Genomic DNA, 20,000 nt, shown 5'->3' on the forward strand with positions numbered 1-20,000 from the left:
TGCTCCAACTGACGCTGTTCAGGACGCACGGCGTCCTACACATCAGGACGTTCTGCAAGACGCTCAAGCGGACGCTGTTCAGACGCACGGCACGTCCTTCACATCATGACGCTCTTCAGGACGCACGGCGTTCTTCATATCAGGACGTTTCTGCAGGACTTGTTTCTCAGAACGCACGGTTTCCGCCTTACATATCGGGACGCTTTCAAGGATGTTTCTCAGGTTAAAGTGTCGAAGTCATCGCGATCTTTGAAAGGGCGCTGATGACCAAGAGAGGGATTCGTCTAGTGATCGCTGCCCTACTGATGATGACGAACCAAATGCGTCAGCGTCGTCAGACTATAAGACGTTGACGGATTTACTTAAGAAATTATTCCCAGATAATTTTCAAGCGCCAAGTCCTTGCTCTCCACCTTCACAATTTGCTCATCGAAGGCCAGGAAGGCCCCTGCTTCGTTAAGATGGCACTCGCTCTCCGCGAAGAGAGCGTTTAAGAGAGTCCAGGATTGGATGGATTCAAGGAAGGTTAAGGGAAGACTTCTTTTGCACTTCCTCCATCTAGACTGAAAGGGAGAGCCGGGATCTGGTACGAGACAAGAAGAAGCAGGATTGAAGGCACCGTCCTCTTCTCAAGGAGGATTTCGCCAATTTGGTGGACGCTCCAAGGAGATCTTATTTGTCATCGGCTAAGGTTTTCCTGGACAATGACGGAGACGGATCATCACCTCAAGGGGTATATAAGACGCTAGAGGTGTTTAACTTTTTAGATTGGTGCCTCGGGGCGCTGGATGTACAATCGAGAGTCAAGACTCAATTTCGCTAGAAGAGCTTTCGAGTGTACTAGCTTGTATGGATAGAGCAGTAAGGGATGGCTCTGATGAGTTAGCATCTCATTTTGCTACAGGTCTGCTTAAAAAGAGAGCTCTCTATTGTAGCTTTACGGCGAAAGCAGTTTCTCCCGCTCAGAAAGCGGAGTTATTATTCGCCCCCTTCTCTACGCATTTCCTCGCAGTCCATGATTAAGGATCTGTCGGTAACTTGCAAGAAAAAGCAACAAGGGACCTCTTGACTCAATCTTCAAGACGACCTACTCCTCATGGCTTCTACTTCAACAGCTCCAGCACCCAAGAAGAAAAAATTTAAGCCCTTTCGTGGAGCACCTTCCTCTAGAGGTTCCTCAGAAGGAAGGGGGTCCTTCAGAGGTAAGATCTCTTCTACCAAGAAGGGAAAAGATTGACATTTCTGCCCTTCAGGCACCTGTAGGTGCGAGACTCACCTTATTTGCTCAGGCATGGAGGACGATAGGGGCGGACACCTGGACCCTAGATGTGATCGAGAGAGATATTTACAAGATCCCTTTCCTCTCTACGCCTCCTTTGAGCACGAAGCCGATAGACCTGTCGCCCGCATACCAGTCAGAGAAGCAACAGATCTTACTCGACCTTCTAGATCAAATGTTGGAAAAGAAGGCAGTAGAGGAAGTTCTGATGCTGGATTCCCACGGCTTCTACAACAGGTTATTCCTGGTTCCGAAGCAGTCTGGGGGATGGAGACCTGTCCTAGACGTCAGCAGACTGGAACGTTTTGTGAAAGAAAGAAAAATTCAGGATGGAAACTTCTCAGTCTGTGCTAGGAGCCTTGAGACCAGGGGATTGGATGGTGTCATTGGACCTTCAAGACGCTTATTTCCACGTCCGATCCATCCCCAATCAAGGAAGTTCCTGAGGTTCGTCTTAAAAGGACAGGTCTTCCAGTTCAGGGCTCTGTGCTTCGGTCTGAGTACGGCGCCGATGGTTTTTACTTTCCTCATGCGGAATGTGGCGAAATGGCTTCACTTATCGAAAATAAGAGTCTCGCTCTACCTGGACGACTGGCTAATCAGTCGCCTTCGAAGTCAAGGTGCCTGGAGGACCTTCAGACGACATTTACTGACAGCTGACGAAGGCCCTGGGCCTTATAGTAAATTACAGAAGTCCCATCTGATCCCACAGCAGTCCATCGTGTATCTGGGGATTCAGATGGATTCAGCGGCTTTTCAAGCTTTTCCATCAAGGAACGTCAGCAGAGATGCTTAGAGAAAGTGTTAGCCTTCTTAGGGAAAGAAAAAACATGCTCGGCGAAGGAATGGATGAGTCTGCTGGGAACCATTTCTTCGCTGGAGAAGTTTGTTTCCCTGGGGGAGGTTGCACCTCAGGCCACTCCAGTTTTTTTATGGCAGAAAACTGGAAAGACAAGAATCTAGACTCGACTTTGATTATATCAAAAACGGTCAAGGATCATCTGAAGTGGTGGCAAGATCCGACCAAAACTCTCGGAAGGGATGTCCCTCAGCTTTTGAGCCCCGACCTAGTGTTGTTCTCAGACGCCTCCATGGTGGGCTGGGGAGCAACACTAGGAAAGGAGGAAGTGTCAGGCCTCTGGAGAGGGGAACAGAGGTCCTGGCACATAAACTTAAAAGAATTGGAGGCTATTCGGTTTGGGCCCTTCAGTTCTTCGAAGAACGATTGGGTGAGCCGAGTTGTCCAGATCAACTCGGACACACATCTGACGGCTCTCGCTTACAAAAAAACAAAAAAGCAGGGGGGGACACACTCTCGGTCACTGTTCGTGATAGCGAGAGACTCCTTCTATGGGCGAAGGCTCGAAACATAGTGATCCTGACAAGGTTCATTTCAGGAATTCAAAATGTGCGAGCGGATCTTTTAAGCCGTCGACATCAGATGCTTCCCACAGAATGGACCCTACATCTAGAAGTCTGTCAAGAGCTATGGAAGTTGTGGGGACGCCCGCTAGTCGACCTCTTCGCAACCTCGAAAACGAAGAGGCTTCCGATTTATTGCTCTCCAGTACTCGACCCGGAAGCAATAGCGGTAGATGCCATCCTATGGGACTGGACGGGGTATGGATGTGTACGCCTTTCCTTTCCCCCGTTCAAAACTCTTAGGAGAGGTAACAAGGAAGTTTGCGGCGTCGCCAGGAGCGAGAATGACTCTGATCGCCCCTTTTGGCCCTCAAGCGATTGGTTCACGGAGGTCATGTCTCTTCTGGTAGACTTCCCGAGAACCCTGCCAGAGAGAGTCGATCTTCTCAAACAGCCCCACTTCGAGAGGTACCACGGAAACCTCTCCGCTCTGAGTCTGACTGCGTTCAGACTATCAAGAAGTTGGCCAGAGCGAGAGGTTTTTCAAGATCAGTGGCAGAGGCTATTGCCAATGCGAGAAGAGCTTCCTCTCGAGCAGTTTATCAGATCGAAGTGGACTGTCTTCAGGAGATGGTGTAAGAGAGGTATTTTCCTCCTCCACGACCTCTGTGAACCAAATCGCTGAGTTTCCTCCTGCATTTGAGAAATGTGGACAAATTAGCAGTGCCCACGATAAAAGGATATAAGAGCATGCTGTCAGCTGTCTTCCGCCACAGAGGATTAGATCTGACAAATGATAAAGATCTTCACGATCTTTTGAGATCGTTTGAGACAACCAAAGTACTACAACCAAGGTTCCATCATGGAACCTTGATGTAGTTCTAAGATTCTTGATGTCGGCTCCCTTTGAACCCTATGCATGCTGCCTCATTGAGAGACACTACTATAAAGGCGATTTTTCTAACTGCTCTTGCTACGGCAAAGAGAGTTAGTGAAATTCAAGCAATTAGTAAAGATGTGGGTTTCAGAGGACACAGTGCAGTGTGCTCCTTGGATCCTAATTTCTTAGCGAAGAATGAGAACCCATCTAACCCCTGGCCAAAAAACCTTTGAATCAAGGGGTTAACAGAGTTCATCGGACAAGAGCCAGAGAGAGTCCTGTGCCCTGTCAGGGCTCTCAAATTTTTACATGCCAAAAGACCCAAAGATTGTCGGGGTCCTTCGGAGAACTTATGGTGTTCTGTTAAGAGACCCGACTTTCCTATGTCGAAGAATGCACTGGCATTCTTTTTGCGAAACACCATCACGGAGGCCCATGCGTCCTGCTCGGATGGTGATATGAAGCTTTTGAAAATAAAAGCCCATGAAGTGAGAGCGGTTGCGACTTCAATGGCATTCGAAAGAATATGGCACTTAATGATATCATTAGCGCTAACTTTTTTTGGCGAAGCAACTCTGTGTTTGCTTCACATTACCCTGCGGGATGATGAAGACGGCATATGAGAACTGCGAGTCGCTTGGACCATACATATCCGCAGAAATGTGTTGGGGGCAGGGAGCAGCACAAATACTACCCTATAGAAAAGGGGTAGGTGTGCTTTTTAATTTTGGTGTTGGTTTATGGTTGAAGGGTTGGTTGCTTGAGGCGCCTTCCCTTTCTTTAGCCTGAGAATTTATGGGACTACTTCGATATGGTTAGGTCAGGTGGTGGTGTTTTTTAGCTTCGTTGCCCTCACAGTATGGTCAATATGGTCTAGTCACATTGTGGGTCACGCCCCCGTTGACAGATCATCTAGAGGCGCAACCAACTACACAGGTCACCTACCTTGTTGGCAACTCTAGTAAAGCAAAAGCAGACTTCGGTGACAGTAATCAAGAAGTCAGCTATGTAACTACAGTAAGGAATCAAGATGTCAATCATCTGCACTTGAGGTGTTTCCTAAATCCTTCTATTCTGTCCCTTCCCACCTCCAATGGTGGGATTAGCTATATATATATCTGACAGGTAAGTTTCATGAACAAAATGTTATTGTTATGATACAATACAGTTGTTCATACTTACCTGGCAGATATATATAATTAAAGTACCCACCCACCTCCCCTCAGGGGACAGTAGGTATGAAAAATCTGAATAGAAAATGGGAATGATTCCTGTAATATCCTTTGACCTCCCAGCGGCGGGAATGGGTACTAACCACCTGGCCGCCCATGCTGCCGAGGTTGAGTTTTGAATTCTGTGTCGGACGTCGGAGAATACAGCTCATATATATATCTGCCAGGTAAGTATGAACAAACTTTATTGTATCATAACAATAACATATTAATAACAAAATGCAAAATAACCTGTAAATAAAGTGTATTATGGTACGTGGTATACAGATCTGTACGTAAAATGTGGAAGCTACCTTTCGAGTGAGGTTATCTCCGAAAGTGGCGGCAGAGGAGGAGGAGGACAAACGATTGCACTTTATGAAAAGCGGCTAGAAACATCTTTAATTTCTGCCGTTTTTTTTTTTTTTTTTTTTTTTTTGTTTTTTTTTTTTTTTTTTTTTTTTTTTTTTTTTGTTTTTTTTTTTTTTTTTTTTTTTTTTTTTTTTCTTTCTTTTTTTGATTTTAACTTTTTTTTTTTTTTACAGCAATTTCAATTTCATCACCACTTTTCAACTTTCTGTTTTGTTCATGACAAACTTACCTGACAGATATATATAATAGCTTGTATTCTCCGAAGTCCGACAGAATTTCAAAATTCGCGGCACACGCAGTGGGTGGCCATGGTGGTAGTACCCATTCCCGCCGCTGGGAGGCGGATATCAGGAACTATTCCCCATTTTCTATTCATATCTTTTCTGTCGCCGGTCGGTAAACAACTGTTTACAGACCTCCGCCTAGGATTTTTGAAACTTCATTAGCCGCTTAAGTATCCTAATTATTCTTTCGATTATTGACTTGGATTTATGTCTAGGCATACGCTATCGTAATTTTTTTCATTGCATTTGATGTATGAAGCTAGTTAGCCTAGTTTCAGACTTTTTTGTCTGCATGGGGTAAGGTGAGGCTACCGGAAACTTTCGGTAGACACTCGCTTAGTATATATGACGTTTACATGTTTTCTTTGCATAAGTTCAATGTATTAGTGTAATGTGTGACTGATTACGGAAGAAGTGGGATTCATGTACGCATTTTAGAGCGTGTTAGAATCAGGAGTTTTCCTCCACAGTAAACAGAAGTTAGAAAATAATGAACCTTCTAACCTCCTGTAGATTTTATTTTGCCTAACCCTGTGGTATGGCTTACGGGCCTAGAAGAAGTGTCTGATAGAGGATTACATCAAGTAATCTTAGACTAAGTGCTCGCTCTCCAATCAGTGTTGTGAAAGTGTAGTGCCCCTAGTGTTTGTTGGGGGAGTCAGATCGGCCCCATAATGCCTCTAGGCCTGGACCTCTGTCGGACTCCAGGACTCAGGGAGAGGGCATGTCGAAAGCCGCAAGAGGGTTACGGGGGCTCCCCACCGATCTGGCGTCCCTTCGGCAGGACCTGTTGACGCTTCCCAGGCTGCTAAAGATCGTGCACGTGCACGAATCTTGAAGGATTGCTTCTCGTCCTCCGAGGCGTCCTCCCCGCGCAAGGGTTGGAGCTCGGAAGGACTCGCGCCCTCTAAGAAGCTTTAGAGAAGAGGACGCTTCACGTCCTCTCTCTCGTCAGGAGGGGAACGTCAGATCGGCCCCATAACGCCTCTAGGCCTAGACCTCTGTCGGACTCCCAGGAAACCAGGGAGAGGGCATGTCAAAAGCCGAAGGAGGGTTACGGGTTTTTCATGCTGATCTGGCTTCCTTTCGGCAGGTCCTGTTGTCGCTTCCCAGGCTGCCGAAGATCGAGCACCGTGCACGAATCTTGAAGGATTGTTTCTCGCCTCCTCCGAGGCGTCCTCCCCACACAGGGGTTGGAGCTCTCGGAAGGACTCGCGCCCCCTAAAGAAGCTTTAGAGAAGAGGACGCTTCACGTCCTCTCTCTCGTCACCAGAGATGAAAGAGTCCTGTGCCCTGTCAGGGCTCCTCGAATTTTACTTTACATAAGAACGAGGAAGTAAGAGGTCCTTCGGGTAATGTATGGTGCTCAGAAGAGACCACATTTACCCTTTTTCGAAGAATGCACTGGCTCTTTTTCCTCCAAGGGACATATTAAGGAGGCTCATTCATCTTGCCAGAAGAGTGATTTGAGCCTCCTGCGAGTGAACGCTCATGAAGTTAGAGCTGTTTCAACCTCGCTAGCATTCCAAAAGATTTGGTAATCAAGGACATTCTAGATTCCATCTTTTGGAGGAGCAACTCAGTATTCGTCTCCTCTCCTCATGGCGCTCCGTATACGTTATGTAACGTTTCGCTTTACTTCGAAAAAGCAAGCTGATAAGTTTGACGTCCGGCAAGCTGCTTTGCACAGTCAAACAACTTTATGTCTCTGGTTCGGCATAAGAAGGGCAATTTAGACGTGAGGAAGCGTTTGGAGGGGCTCGACGTCCTATAAGTAGAGACATTCTCCAGGACGCTCGGCAAGCACCTTGCGAGGGTGTCTTTCGGACGCCTCGGCGTTCCTTTGCTGAGTGCGTTTCTGGAGATGTTCTTTGCATTACTAAGACACAAGTTGTCGCACAGGCGGCCACTGTCTTTGTAAGAAGGTATGAAGGTCTTTAAGGCCCGTCTTGAAGACGAAAGCCATACGTCTTCCTTTAGTGTTCACACACTTCAGGAGCAGCGTGCGGCTCTCCATGGAGACTCGCATGAGGACGTCCCTTGAAAATATTCAACGTACGCAAAACGCGGTTCGTCATAACATTGAGATGTTGGCAAGGTCGCTCGCCAGGACGCCTCTTGGCGGGCCTTGCATGCATCAGGGCGCTCAACGAGTTCCTCTCTGAAACGTCGTTCAGAAGACTTGGTGTTCTCTGCTCAGACACGCTCGTAGTTACGCAGGACGTTTTTTTGAGGACGCTAAGCAGGACGCTCGGCAGGACGCTTATGAGGACGCTTTTGTGGACATTCACCAGACGCTTCGGTGGAAGCTCGGCAGGACGCTTTGCGAGAGAAAAGACTTGTAGAAGGCGTCTTATTTGCTGTTCAGGACGTTTCTTAGGACGCGTGACGCTTTATAAACGCTCGTCAAGAGGAGGTTTTTTCAGGACTCTCCACAGGACATTCCTTTACCAGAAATTTTTTGTTTTTAGAAAGGATTCGGATTTAGCGGAGAGACATACTACCCGAATTTTTTCTTCGATCCCTCTTTCCTCTTCATCGATTTCTCTGAGAATCGGGAAGATTATCATACTCGGATTCCTGGGTTGACTTTCGGTCATGTTAAAGGGTTTTCCCCTATTAGCAAAGTGCTAATAGTTTTGTCAAGTAAGGACGTTTTCCCCATTGTCAAGATACTAAACGTTTTGTCATTTAAGTGGAGGATCCCCTCATAAATGGGTAATTCTCATTGACATAGATTTTAACGTTTTTATCGTTTAAGCGGATAAACTCATTAACAAATTTCGGAAGAGCTCTCATTCATTTTCAGAGGCTCATCCGGGGAGTAAGAAAAAGACTTGTAGACTAGATCCAGGAAGTCTTATGTCCATATCTTAAGAACATTGAACGGTCCTTTTCGATCTCGGTTCTCTCTTGATGATCTCTATTCGAATATTACTCCCTTTTTTCTTGCAAAGAGTCTGGCAAAGAGTCAAGGAGTTCTTTTAAAAAGTCTCATTCATTAGAACGTGGACAGTCGTTTTCCTTTCTTTCTCTCTTCCTCGTCGAGGAAAGATGTATAGAGAATTCGATGTTCAAATTACTACAATACTTACGTAGTTTATCTTTGCGTCATTTTGCTAACGCATGGGTCAAGTCATATACGCATATCGTATTTACCTCTGCGGATAGAAGCCGAAAGAACTGTTGTTCTAATGTATTTATTTGACACTCCCTTCAACCTTCCAAGAGTTTTTCGGAGTAAGAACAACTCTTCAGGTATTGTTACGACTACACCAACTCAGCTTCTGTATTTAGCGATTCTGTTTCGTTTAAATAGGCCTGCTTGAGAGTTTCCTTTTGCTCGATAATATCATACCTATTCCTTCGTAAAGGGAGTAGCTGGCAACTCAGGCAGATAGTATTCTGTTCACCATTGAAGCTTTCCTTCGAGGAAGACTTCTCCTTCACTTCTTTTTTGATAGAGAGCGAAGGTGGTCGATCCTCCAATCCTTATTTTGTTTCTTGAAGGAAAGAATTTAGGATGGAGATCGTGTTCAGAATCCTATAAATATACTACTGTATATTAACCTCGCGACATGATTCTACTAAGCAGTTGAATTGTCCGAGGGGTAGGCGCATCCTAGTTATTCTACGGATTGCGACTTAGACGAGAAGTATTCTAATTGAACTGCAACACCACTCAGCTTCTGTATTTAGCGAATTTTATTTCGTTTAAATATGCCTGCTTGAGAGTTTCCTTTTGCTCGATAATTTCATACCTATCCCTTCGTTAAAAGGAGTAGCTGGCACTCAGGCAGATAGTGCGAGACGATGAACAAGGCTGCTGTTACTGTGATCTACGCAGTACCGGCTAGCTCGGTGTCATGCGCGGTTGGTTACGTCTCTCTCCCTTGCGGGAATGGCTGAATAAACCATCTCTCTGCCCTACAATCATGGATTTTAGCCTCGGGTTGAGGAAATTTTCTAGTAATCATGAATGAACATGCCTTCCGTTTACTTAGAAAATTTCAACAAGATATCTCTTATACTTGTTTCGGTTTACCGCACGGTAACAGAATTCTGTACGAATCTACTGCGGCATAGCACTATAATAATGCTCTCCTGCTTATGCAAAGCGCAGCCTTATTTAGGGAAGGAAGCAGGCTGAGTGAGGGAATGGATGAGTTTGCTGGGGACCATTTCCTCGCTGGAGAAGCTTGTTTTCCCTGAATAAACAGCAATTCAGACATCTACAATTTTTCCTCACGAAGAAATTGGAATAACATCAAAGATCTAGTAATAATTCTAATTTTCTCTCAACGGCTTGAGGATAACCTCGGATGATAGCGAGAGGGTGCCAGACATCCGAACAGAGGAACAGATGTTCTGGCACATTGTCTGAAAGATTGGAAGCCAAATTGGTCGGCTCTCCAGTTCCTCGAATGGGTGAGTTTGGATAGAGTGGCCCAATCATCTCGGATAATTTCTTCAGCTCCTCTCATAGCTCAGCAAGAGAGAATTGGTTATGGGCTTGGGCACGGAACGAACGATCCTCAAGAGGTTCGTTAAACTAGTGCACGTCCGTGCGGGTCTTCTCGATCGAAGGCAACAACTACTGACGTCTGAGTAATCCTCACTTAGAAGTATGTCGAAAGTGAGGAGAGACTGAGGGCATACCTTTCGTTTAAGTTTTTCGTAATATTGAAGACGAAGGAGCTTCCTCTTAAGTTGTTCCCTTATTCATGATCCTAGAAGGATTAGCTTTAGTCGCCACATGTTGGCCTCTAAGAGGTTGGATTCACAGAGGTTCAGGTAATTCAGAGAATTGTCCAAAGACCTTCCCGAGAGAATCGGTGTAATCTAACATCGTCACTTAGTGAAGTATCTAATATCTCTCCTCTCTGAGTCTGAAGGCGTTCAGACTATCGAGAAGCGATAAGATCTTCAAGATTAATGGCAGTCTCTTGGCCAAGGCAAAGCAGTGCTGCCTATTTTCAGTGTTCAATCGGAGGGGGCCGTTTCCTGGAGATAGTGAAGGGAAATGACTGTTCCTCCACCTCACCTCTGTGAATTTCTTTATGGTTCTATCTTTCCGTATGAAGTATGAGATAAGCTAGAAGTCCGAACTATTGTAGAATATGCAATATGTTGTTGACGGCCTCTAGGCTCAGAGATTCGGTTCGGTCAAAAACAAAGCTTCAAACGAATCTTTGGGTCTGGGGAGAATCTTGAAATTTCTCTCGGATCGCAGGTTTCCGGCATGGAACTTTGACGTAGTCTGAGTTTCTGATCGCACCAAAAGCATTTCGAACCTATCTTTTCTGCGAACTTAATACACGTGACCAGAAAGGCTAACATTCTAACCGCTCTAGCCACGGCAAAGAGGGTTAGTGAGGTTTTAGCCATCATCAGAGGTTTTAGCTTTAAAGGACATAATGCGGTCTGTCCTCTAAGCCTTCAGTTCTTGATAAGAACGAAAACCTGTCTAACCCTTGACTTGAAGGCTTGGAGACCAAGGGTATGGCACAAATTATTGGGCAAGGGCATTAGAGAGTCCTGTGCCCTGTCGGGTCTCTCAGTTTTATCTTGATAAACTATAGAAAGTCGAGGTCAACGGACAATCTGCGGTGTTCCGTAAAAGACCAGACTGGTTCATGTCCAAGAACACCCTGGCATTATAGTCAAGGAGTTCTTTTAAGAAGTCTCATTCATTATGTTTGCATAAAGATTTGAGATTTTTTCTTGATATGAATGCTCAAGAGGTGAGGGCGCGGCCTCGGAAGCATTTCTACAGGGCATGACACTCAGTAACATCCTGAGTGCCACGCTTTAGCGAAGCAACTCTGTGTTCGCTTCACACTCCCGACGGGATGTGAAGACGACATTTGAGATCTGTAAGTCGCTAGGACCATACATATCCGTAGATATATTATTGGGGGCAGCAAGCAAACACGAATCCTATCCTATAGAAAAGGGATAGGTGTGCTTTTAACTTGAAGGTTGGTCGCCTTGAGGCGCGTTCCTTTCTTTAGCCTAGAAGTTATGGAACTAACTTTGATAGGTTAGGTCAGGTGGTGGTTTTTAGCTTCGTTGCCCTCAGAAGTATGGTCATATGGTCTAGTCACATTGTGGTCACGCCCCCGTTGACAGATCATCTAGAGCGCACCCAGCATTACGGTCTCTACCTCGCTGGCAACTCTAGTACGCAGAAGCAGACTTTGGTGACAGTAATCACGAAGTCGGCTATGCTAACAGGTGAGGAACCAAGAATGTATATCATCTACTTAATTTAGTTTCCCAAAAATCCTATTCTGTCTCTTCCCACCATGCCGAAGGTGGGATTCAGCTATATATATATCTGTCAGGTAAGTTTTCATGAACAAAATGTTATTGTTATAATACAATTAAGTTTCCTCATACTTACCTGGCAGATATATATAATTAAAGTGCCCACCCACCTCCCCTCAGGAGACAGTGGCACAGATAAAATATGAATAGAAAATGGGAGAGTTCCTGATATCCGCCTCCCAGCGGCGGGAAAGGCGGGTAATGGGTACTACCACCTGGCCCGCCCACTGCGTGTGCCGCGAATTTTGAAATTCTGTGTTGTCCGTGGACCCCTTCGGAGAACACAGCTATATAGATATCTTTGCCAGGTAAGTATGAACAAACTTAATTGTATTATAACAATAAAATTTTTTATCACTTGGTTCTTCCTTTTTGCTTACTCCTGCTAATGCTAAAGGCCTCTTTAAAAAATAACGATCCAAGGAAGATTGCTTCTGCCTACTTTTTCACAATGTTCCTGAAACGACTCAGGCAAACATCATCGAACTGCGCAAGCATACGATCCCTTTGTGTGAGCCAAAAAGTTTTTTTTTTTTTTTTTTTTTTTTTCGGGTGTCTTTTTTTCTATAAACGCGAAGTGTTTTCATTAACGGCTGCCCGTCTTGATAATTATCTACTAATTTGTTGCACTCATGACTCTGTTGGCCCTGGTGTCCATCAAAAACCCTGTTCAACCAAATGCTCTCTCTGCAACTGAATTGGGTACTGAATGTTTGGCTGCTGACCTCAACATAGACTGAAGTGCCTTGATTATACTGGTATGCATGTTGTCAATGATTGGTCAACACCCTCTGTTCAGCAGGGAGTGGAGATTCTACCAACCTTGCAAAGTTTCCAGTTATCCCATGAGAGAGACCTTGATCACTTATCCCATGTGAGAGATCTTGGTCACTTATCCCACGAGAGAGATCTTGGTCAATCATATTATATATGTCGCCACTCAAGAGGTGCTCTTCTTTTTCCATTTTCTGTGAAAAGATATGAGAAATTTAAAAAAAAAATACACATTGACGATCCCGAAATGAATAACGCGTGCGTACTATAACAATGCTGGTACCGAATGGCCGAGGCACGCCACCACGTACATAGATGCATGATGGGAGGGACGCTGGCCAATAGGAGAGAAGGATTTCATGGCCGTGACTAGCATCAGGAACCAATAGGAGAGCAGGAGGATGGTGGCGAGTCTACTAAGTTGGCGGCGCGTGAGTTTCAAAATTGTTATCGGTGGTTCGGGCGAATCTCGGACTTTACATAAACCTTTCGTATCTTGAAAACTTTTTGTATGTAGAACCGTTAAATTTTTCGTATTGGCTTTCGTATCTCGAGTTTTTCGTAAGTTGAGCCTTTCGTATCTCGAGGTACCACTGTATACATTTTGTCCTGCCTCCCAACCCCCTTACTTCTCTCATCCATACCTAGTCTCGATGAGAAGTGAGGTTCTTACATAGTAGGAGCAGAGGTTTGATCTAGTATGGCTTATTGCCAACAAGCCAGCAGATGTTTATCTTTTGGTGTCTGGGGATGGAGTGTGCAGGATAACATAGACTCACAAGTGAGACTGTGATGCAAATGATTGGTTTGTAAACAAAAATTTATTTTATTCTTGAAAAAGTACACTTATCTTGTTGACATTGTTGTTAGTGCAATACTGTACTACTATTTATATTCTCTTGGTTTTAAATTACTATAAAGAAAACTGAGATCAAAGCAAGTACTGGCATGAGTTACAGAATGAAAATAGTACAGTGGTACCTCGACATACGAAAGGCTCAACTTACGAAAAACTCGAGATACGAAAGCAAATACGACAAATTTTACAGCTCTACATACGAAAAGTTTTCAAGATACGAAAGGTGTTGTTTGTAAAGTCCCGAGATTCGCCCGGACCACCGAGAACAATTTTAAAACTCCCGCGCTGCCAACTGAGTAAACTCGCCACCATCCTCCCGCTCTCCCATTGGTTCCTGATGCTAGTCACCCCATAAGATCCTGCTCTCCTATTGGTCAGCATCTACCCCCTTGTGCTTTAAGTATTCTATTGGTAAAAGGATGCTGTAAATTAAAAAACTTATTCATGCAATACATTTAATAAAAAAAAATTAGGTAAAGATAGAATAAAGAAGAGAAATGAAATTTATGGCTTACTGTGTACTAGGAAAAGTGATTGCTTGGCGATCTTTTCGATACTCGTAAGTGCTGGATGTAAACAGAAGTTTTGGAAGCTTTTTTTTTTTTTTGTGTTTTGTTTATTATAGTTAATTGGTTACTTAATAATTATTTTGAAATTAGTACATGCAATACATTTAATTAAAAAAAATTGTGAATTAGATATAAAATAAAATAAAGAATCAAATCAATTGCTATCATACGTATTTTTTTAGAATTCTTCTGTTTTTAATATTACGTTACCTAATGTTTCATTATAGCTGTCAGTAACTCGGTACTCCATTAGGTAAAGACATAGAGTGAATAAAAGAAATGGTTTATTATACTGTTTGGTAGTTTCATTAGTTGAAGAGAGATACTAATGAAAATTTATGGCTTACTGTGTCCTAGGAAAAGTGATTGCTTGGCGTTTGTTCGGTACTCGTAAGAGCTGAATGTAAAAAATCGATTGGAAGTTTTTTTTTTTTTTTTTTTTTTTTTTTTTTTTTTTTTTTTTTTATAGTTAATGATTGATTAATAATTAATTTGAAATGAGTACATACTGATTATTTATAAATTTTTTGGCATATTCTAAACTTTAGCTTCTTAGGTTTAGATGTCAGAATCATAGACTAGGCCACAGTAGCAACCACTAACATAGGCTAGGCTTATTGCTAAGGGACATATGCTAAAGTCCTAACATATGCAGTAAAAATGGGTTGTAACATTACATGCAGTTGAATATTACTCAAGTATGTACAGTATTTTGCCTTTTTGGAGTCATATTTCTTCCATTGGATCGGCGTCGTAACCCTAGAACATGTGTTGTAGTGGCCTGGAAATATAATTTACTGGGGTGTTTTGGAGGGCTTGGAACGGATTAGCCATTTTACATGTAAAATGTGGTCCAAGATACGAAAACCTCATGATACGAAGGGCGCCTCGGAACGGATTAATTTCGTATCTTGAGGTACTACTGTACCTGCCACAGTAGATTTTGATTGGTGATAGTATGTATATGCATAACATCTAATGCATATGTGTTTGAAAACTACTTCCAAACATTTATAAACCATTTATTATTTGTGTCTGCATTATTTTTCAAAATTTACTTGTGGACTGAAAAACTGTTTAGCTCAGATTCATGATTTTGGTTGGTCTACTTAATTGAAATGATAGTAATGTAAGTCTTATTGAGTTTTTCATTGGTAAATTTAATTGTTTCTTTGTATAGGGCCGCAGATGGAATGACCTAAGACAACAACAGTCCAGCGTTGCTTGGACAATATCTCTGGATTGTGATCAGGCCAATTTTGGGTAAGTGGCTGTTTAAAAAATTGGCTGGTTAATGTAAGGTTCTATGAAGAAATAATTAAGAATGTTTAGCACCATCAAATGATCCAAAATAAGCTTTGAAATTGGATGTATATGTAATGGTTTCACCTACAGTAAATTAAATTCAGTGTTCAGGAAAGAGTGTAAAGAGTTGGTCTAGTTTTAGTTTCAACCAATATTGATAATCTTCATTCTTCTTATTGGAGGCCCTGCTATCTGGTTCTAGTATTCATGAAGCCTCAAGAACAAACAAACCTTCGATTTTATCTGCTAGTCATTAAGGAAGTAACCATTTTTTGTATGTGATAGTTGTTAAGGAAATGTTGTTTATCAGTTCAGGGTGTGGGCTGCCAACTACTTTTATACATTTAAAAAGTTTAGATATGACATGCAGTAAGAAAAGAATAGATTGCAAATTGATTTTTTTTTTTTTCAGACGCCAGAGGTAAATGCCTTGGCTTATGATAATGAACGCAGAATAATTTATGCAGCTTGTGGGGATTGGAGAACACATGTTTATGACCTAGAGACAGGGAAGAGGATTCAAACTCTTGATGGACATGATGACTATGTTCATGATGTTGCTTTAGGTCAAAGGTACTTAGATTTAAGTCATCAGCTTGCACACTTATATTGTTTGTTGTGTATCCCATGTTTGCCTATGTTAATGACAGAAACTGCTGACAAGATCTGAGGTGAAATTCATTACTGTAATAATAAAAATTAAGTCTGGTATATGATACACTTAATTTTTCTTACTTTTTCTTAATTCTAGATTGCTGTTTGGAATAGCTTTAATGTTGTTACATTCCTTTACTCGTTTGCAGTACTATTTTTACTTATGGAATTTAGTAAATCATGTAATTCTCATTATTACCAGTGGGAAAATGATAGCAAGCAGTGCAGAAGATGGAGGAGTATTCATCTGGGATTCTCGCTCTGGGCGTGAGCCACGTCACAAAATTTTTCCCCATTCTCATGAACAGCTTGCAAGGCTCCCACATTTGGAAGGTTTATCACATCATAGGATGTTGCCAATGATTGTGGTAAGTTTACTAGTTTCAGTCTTGTTCATTATTAGTCATTTACTATTTTTACTTGAATCTTAGTCAGCAGGTTACACACAAAAATCATTCTTATGCTAAGTTATAAAAAAACCGCGCAAAAGTATTCGCTTTTCATGTTATCATGACTTTTTTCCTCTTATTGAAAGACATATTAATTATTAAACTTTAGTGCCTTCATGGGAATACAGTATCTGTGTGATATTTAGAAAATTCTAGCAATCACCTAGCTTACTCTTTTAGAGAGGTAATTTGTAACATGTATAACCGTTCATAATGTGTAAAAATCTAGTTGTGTGGCATATGATTCCTTACAGGTTTGTGGAGGCGGTCCTCGGGCAGGTGTTTTCCACTTACGGTCCCTCGCATTAACAACAGTGTTACCTCCATCTAAAATTGTTCATGTTGCGAAGTTTACGCGATATCGGAAGGTGGTGATCGGGGTGGCATTGTTGTAGCAGGTATAGTATTGACTGCATAATGAAAGCTATTTCCAGTCCTTGAAGGTTTTTTGTTTCTGTTATGTTGCAAAGTGAAAGTTGTTATGTATGATGAAGTCAAAGAGAAGTTGCACAAAGCTAACGAATAAAACGATTCAGCCACTTGCTGAATGCAAAGAGATGTCAAGATATTTTAGTTGATACTTGATTTTTTCCACATTGTTTCCAGGTGTGATGCCTCATATATATGTGTGTAGTTTAGCTGGACAAGTGACAGCTCAGCTCCCATGTTCTTCTCCATGTATCTACACTGTACATGTTACTAGGAAACCATACACGGTAAGTTTATTTGCTTCATAGTGTAAGCTAGTGTCGAGTTATTATGGTTGACTTTTATAGCTAATCTTCATCTGAAGAAGTAGCTCTCTCTCTCTCTCTCTCTCTCTCCTCTCTCGCTCTTCTACTCTCTCTCTCTCTCTCTCTCTCTCTCTTAACCTGTCTATTCATAGATCTTAACCCCTTCAGCACTGGGACGTACGCATGTACGTCTTTTACGGTACAGTAATAAAAGACCGGGACGTATCGCGTGTACGTCTTTCATCCCTCCTCAAAAAGCAAAGCGTTTTCTTCAGCTTGGATGGTTTTCCAGACACAGTATTGTGTACGAGAGAGGTGCTGAAGCTCCACCCACTTCATTCTAACCAATGAGCGTCCGATGGACGTCGTGACGTCATTTTTATATGGGATATTAGGAGGGGTACTGGCCAACATATGCCAGTGCGCCTCAGGCTATTATCTGAGAAGGATGATTACGAATTTTGTCCTTAAACCATGTAGATTTGAATTCTAAAAACTTTTTCCCCTTTTGATTGCAGTTATTTTTATATGTTTTTTTTTTTTTTTTTTTCAAGTATCATGTCAGATGATAGTGTTTCAGTTTCAGATCAGGGTCTGAGTACCACCAAAATCTATCAGATGATGATTATAGTGATAATTTCTAGAGGGTTGACAGTGACAACAAGTGTTTGGAAGACATTGAACCTCTTGTCGATGAAGGCTGGTGGTTCATAACTGATCCATCTTGTGACTTGCGCCCAGACCCAGCCCCCCTGATCACGGAGGATGGCAATGGATTCCTACTTACACACCAGATTTCACCTGCTTACGTGAATGCATTTTTTTTTTTGGCCTTTTTTGGGGTGATGTAATTGACAAATTGTGTGAATGGATGAATGCTCGGGCAGAGTAGTTACTTTCATTCAACAGGAAAGCGTAAGGTGGAAGGACTTCTATGGAGGCCTGTTACTCGTGATGAGATGTGTTTTTTATAGCTTGCTGATATAATGGGTGAATAAACTGCCGCATATGTATATACATATTGGTCACGAGATGCTGTTGCTTTATTATTATTATTATTATTACTATTACTATTATTACTGTTTTATTATTATTATTACCATTGCCGTAAACATTCATTGATGTATACGCTGTTTCTGTATGAAACCTAGGAATAACTGTTTCAGTAACAAAACTAGTACTGCTATTAACCCTACTACTATTTTACTACTACTTTACTACTTATTTTTTCTGCTACTTTATTTCTGTTACTTTACTACGATTTCTGACTACTTTATAACAGTTCCTACTTCTGCAGTTACTTTTTCCACTAAATATTCCTATTTTTTTCCGATATTCTTACTATATTTTTGTAATTTTTTGACAATTGGGTAAAAAATATTCATTGATATCCGTACACACAATGTTTTCACATAAGAATATAAAGGAAAAATATGAATAACAAAATTGACTGGGAGCAAGTAATGATTGATACTCGCGGTTGACAGGGGGTCTCATGCAGTATGCAAGCATTTGCAGCAATGCAGCAGGCCGGTGGCGAAGGGGTTAATGGGAAAGCACTAAATTTTTCCTATTGGCTTATCAGTTCATTGATAAATCTTATCATACATCACTGAGTCACCTATCTTCTATCTGTCTTATTTGTCCAGTAATAAATCCCTACCAAACATGTCAGAAGTTACTCATCTTCTCAATATATTGCTCCATTGAGAGATCCTCCAAACATCAATCATCAATCTTCTAAGTCATTTTTGTCCATTGATAAATCATCAAACATTGCTAAAGTTGACTATCTTCTCTTTCATTATATCCAGTAATAAATCCTCATCAAACAGGCTGAAGTCACCTACTAGGGAGTGATACATAATCATGATTATACTGAGTCTTGTGACTTACATGAATCCTAGAATTTAGAAGACATAACGAAATAACAATGTAGGCATCACATCACATGGACTGGTGTTGTTTTTTTTTATGATACAAAGGCACATTATTCATATACGTATACCTGTTAATCACAAGGGATTGTGTCCTTGTTCCATCCCTACAATCCCTACAGTCATTCAGTCCTCAGTAAAACACAGTGTGTGGATATGATGAGTGATTAGACGTCAGGCTGATAGAGTGTCGTCTTTTATGGATGATTAAAAAACTTTAGGTAAAAATTGCCACTCCTTACACTTACTCCCTTACCTTAAGTACATACTGCATAACCTTAAATACTAATTTTGCTTATAAATAACAACTGTTACACATTAAAATTGAAAACTTTATTCAAAAAGCATTTATCTCCATTATTTTCACATATTTGTAACAATATACTTTGCAAGTACACTTAAAAAAGCAAACCCCCGTTTTTTTTTCTCTTGTACATAACGTGCAGTTCTGTAGTTTACACAAACAATTATTTTCATTTTGCCAAAAAACCTTAAAATACTACCCATGGTTGTTTCAATGGCTAAACTTTTTAAAAACTGTTAGGAGGATTACAAGTCCTCCTCCGCCTCCTCCCTCGCCTCCAGATTGACTGTCTTTAAGACCAGCATAATCACCTTTTTCCTCTGCCTCTTGTGACTCCCAGGAGGCAAAGTGGTGAAGTGGCTGGCATGGGTCTTACAGGTGCCTAGATGGTCAGGGTTATCAAAGTGGGGCAGTGACACATCAGATTCCTGGTTGAAGGAGCCCCACATGTCAACAAACAAGGTTGCAGAAGCTGAACAACTTGCTACCAAAGAAGTGGAATGTGATGGGCTTGGGTGCATGGTGGTTTGGGATCTGAAGAAGCTCTTGAGGGTACTTAGGCGATACATACGATGGTTCTGCTTTAAAATGACATTCCATATCAAAATTTGCATTTGTGCAGCCATATCCAAGTCCCCAAGGAAATTGTTGGGGTCAATGCTGGCGTTCTTCAACACATCAGTAACCATACAAGCAT

General features: G+C 42.0%; 1 protein-coding gene across 1 annotated transcript in view; it reads left to right on the forward strand.

The window, feature by feature from the left end:
* The window catches only part of LOC135214664 (THO complex subunit 6 homolog), a 69,084-nt gene extending 52,661 nt beyond the window's left edge, over positions 1–16,423 (forward strand). Inside the window, exons 3-6 of the mRNA XM_064249001.1 lie at positions 15,101–15,183; positions 15,637–15,798; positions 16,082–16,247; positions 16,415–16,423. Coding sequence (XP_064105071.1) covers positions 15,101–15,183; positions 15,637–15,798; positions 16,082–16,247; positions 16,415–16,423 — 420 coding nt within the window. The remainder of the gene's footprint in view (positions 1–15,100; positions 15,184–15,636; positions 15,799–16,081; positions 16,248–16,414) is intronic.
* Positions 16,424–20,000: the final 3,577 nt, after the last annotated feature.

Source organism: Macrobrachium nipponense, chromosome 46 (genome assembly GCF_015104395.2).
Source record: "Macrobrachium nipponense isolate FS-2020 chromosome 46, ASM1510439v2, whole genome shotgun sequence".
Classification (NCBI taxonomy): Eukaryota; Metazoa; Arthropoda; class Malacostraca; order Decapoda; family Palaemonidae; genus Macrobrachium; species Macrobrachium nipponense.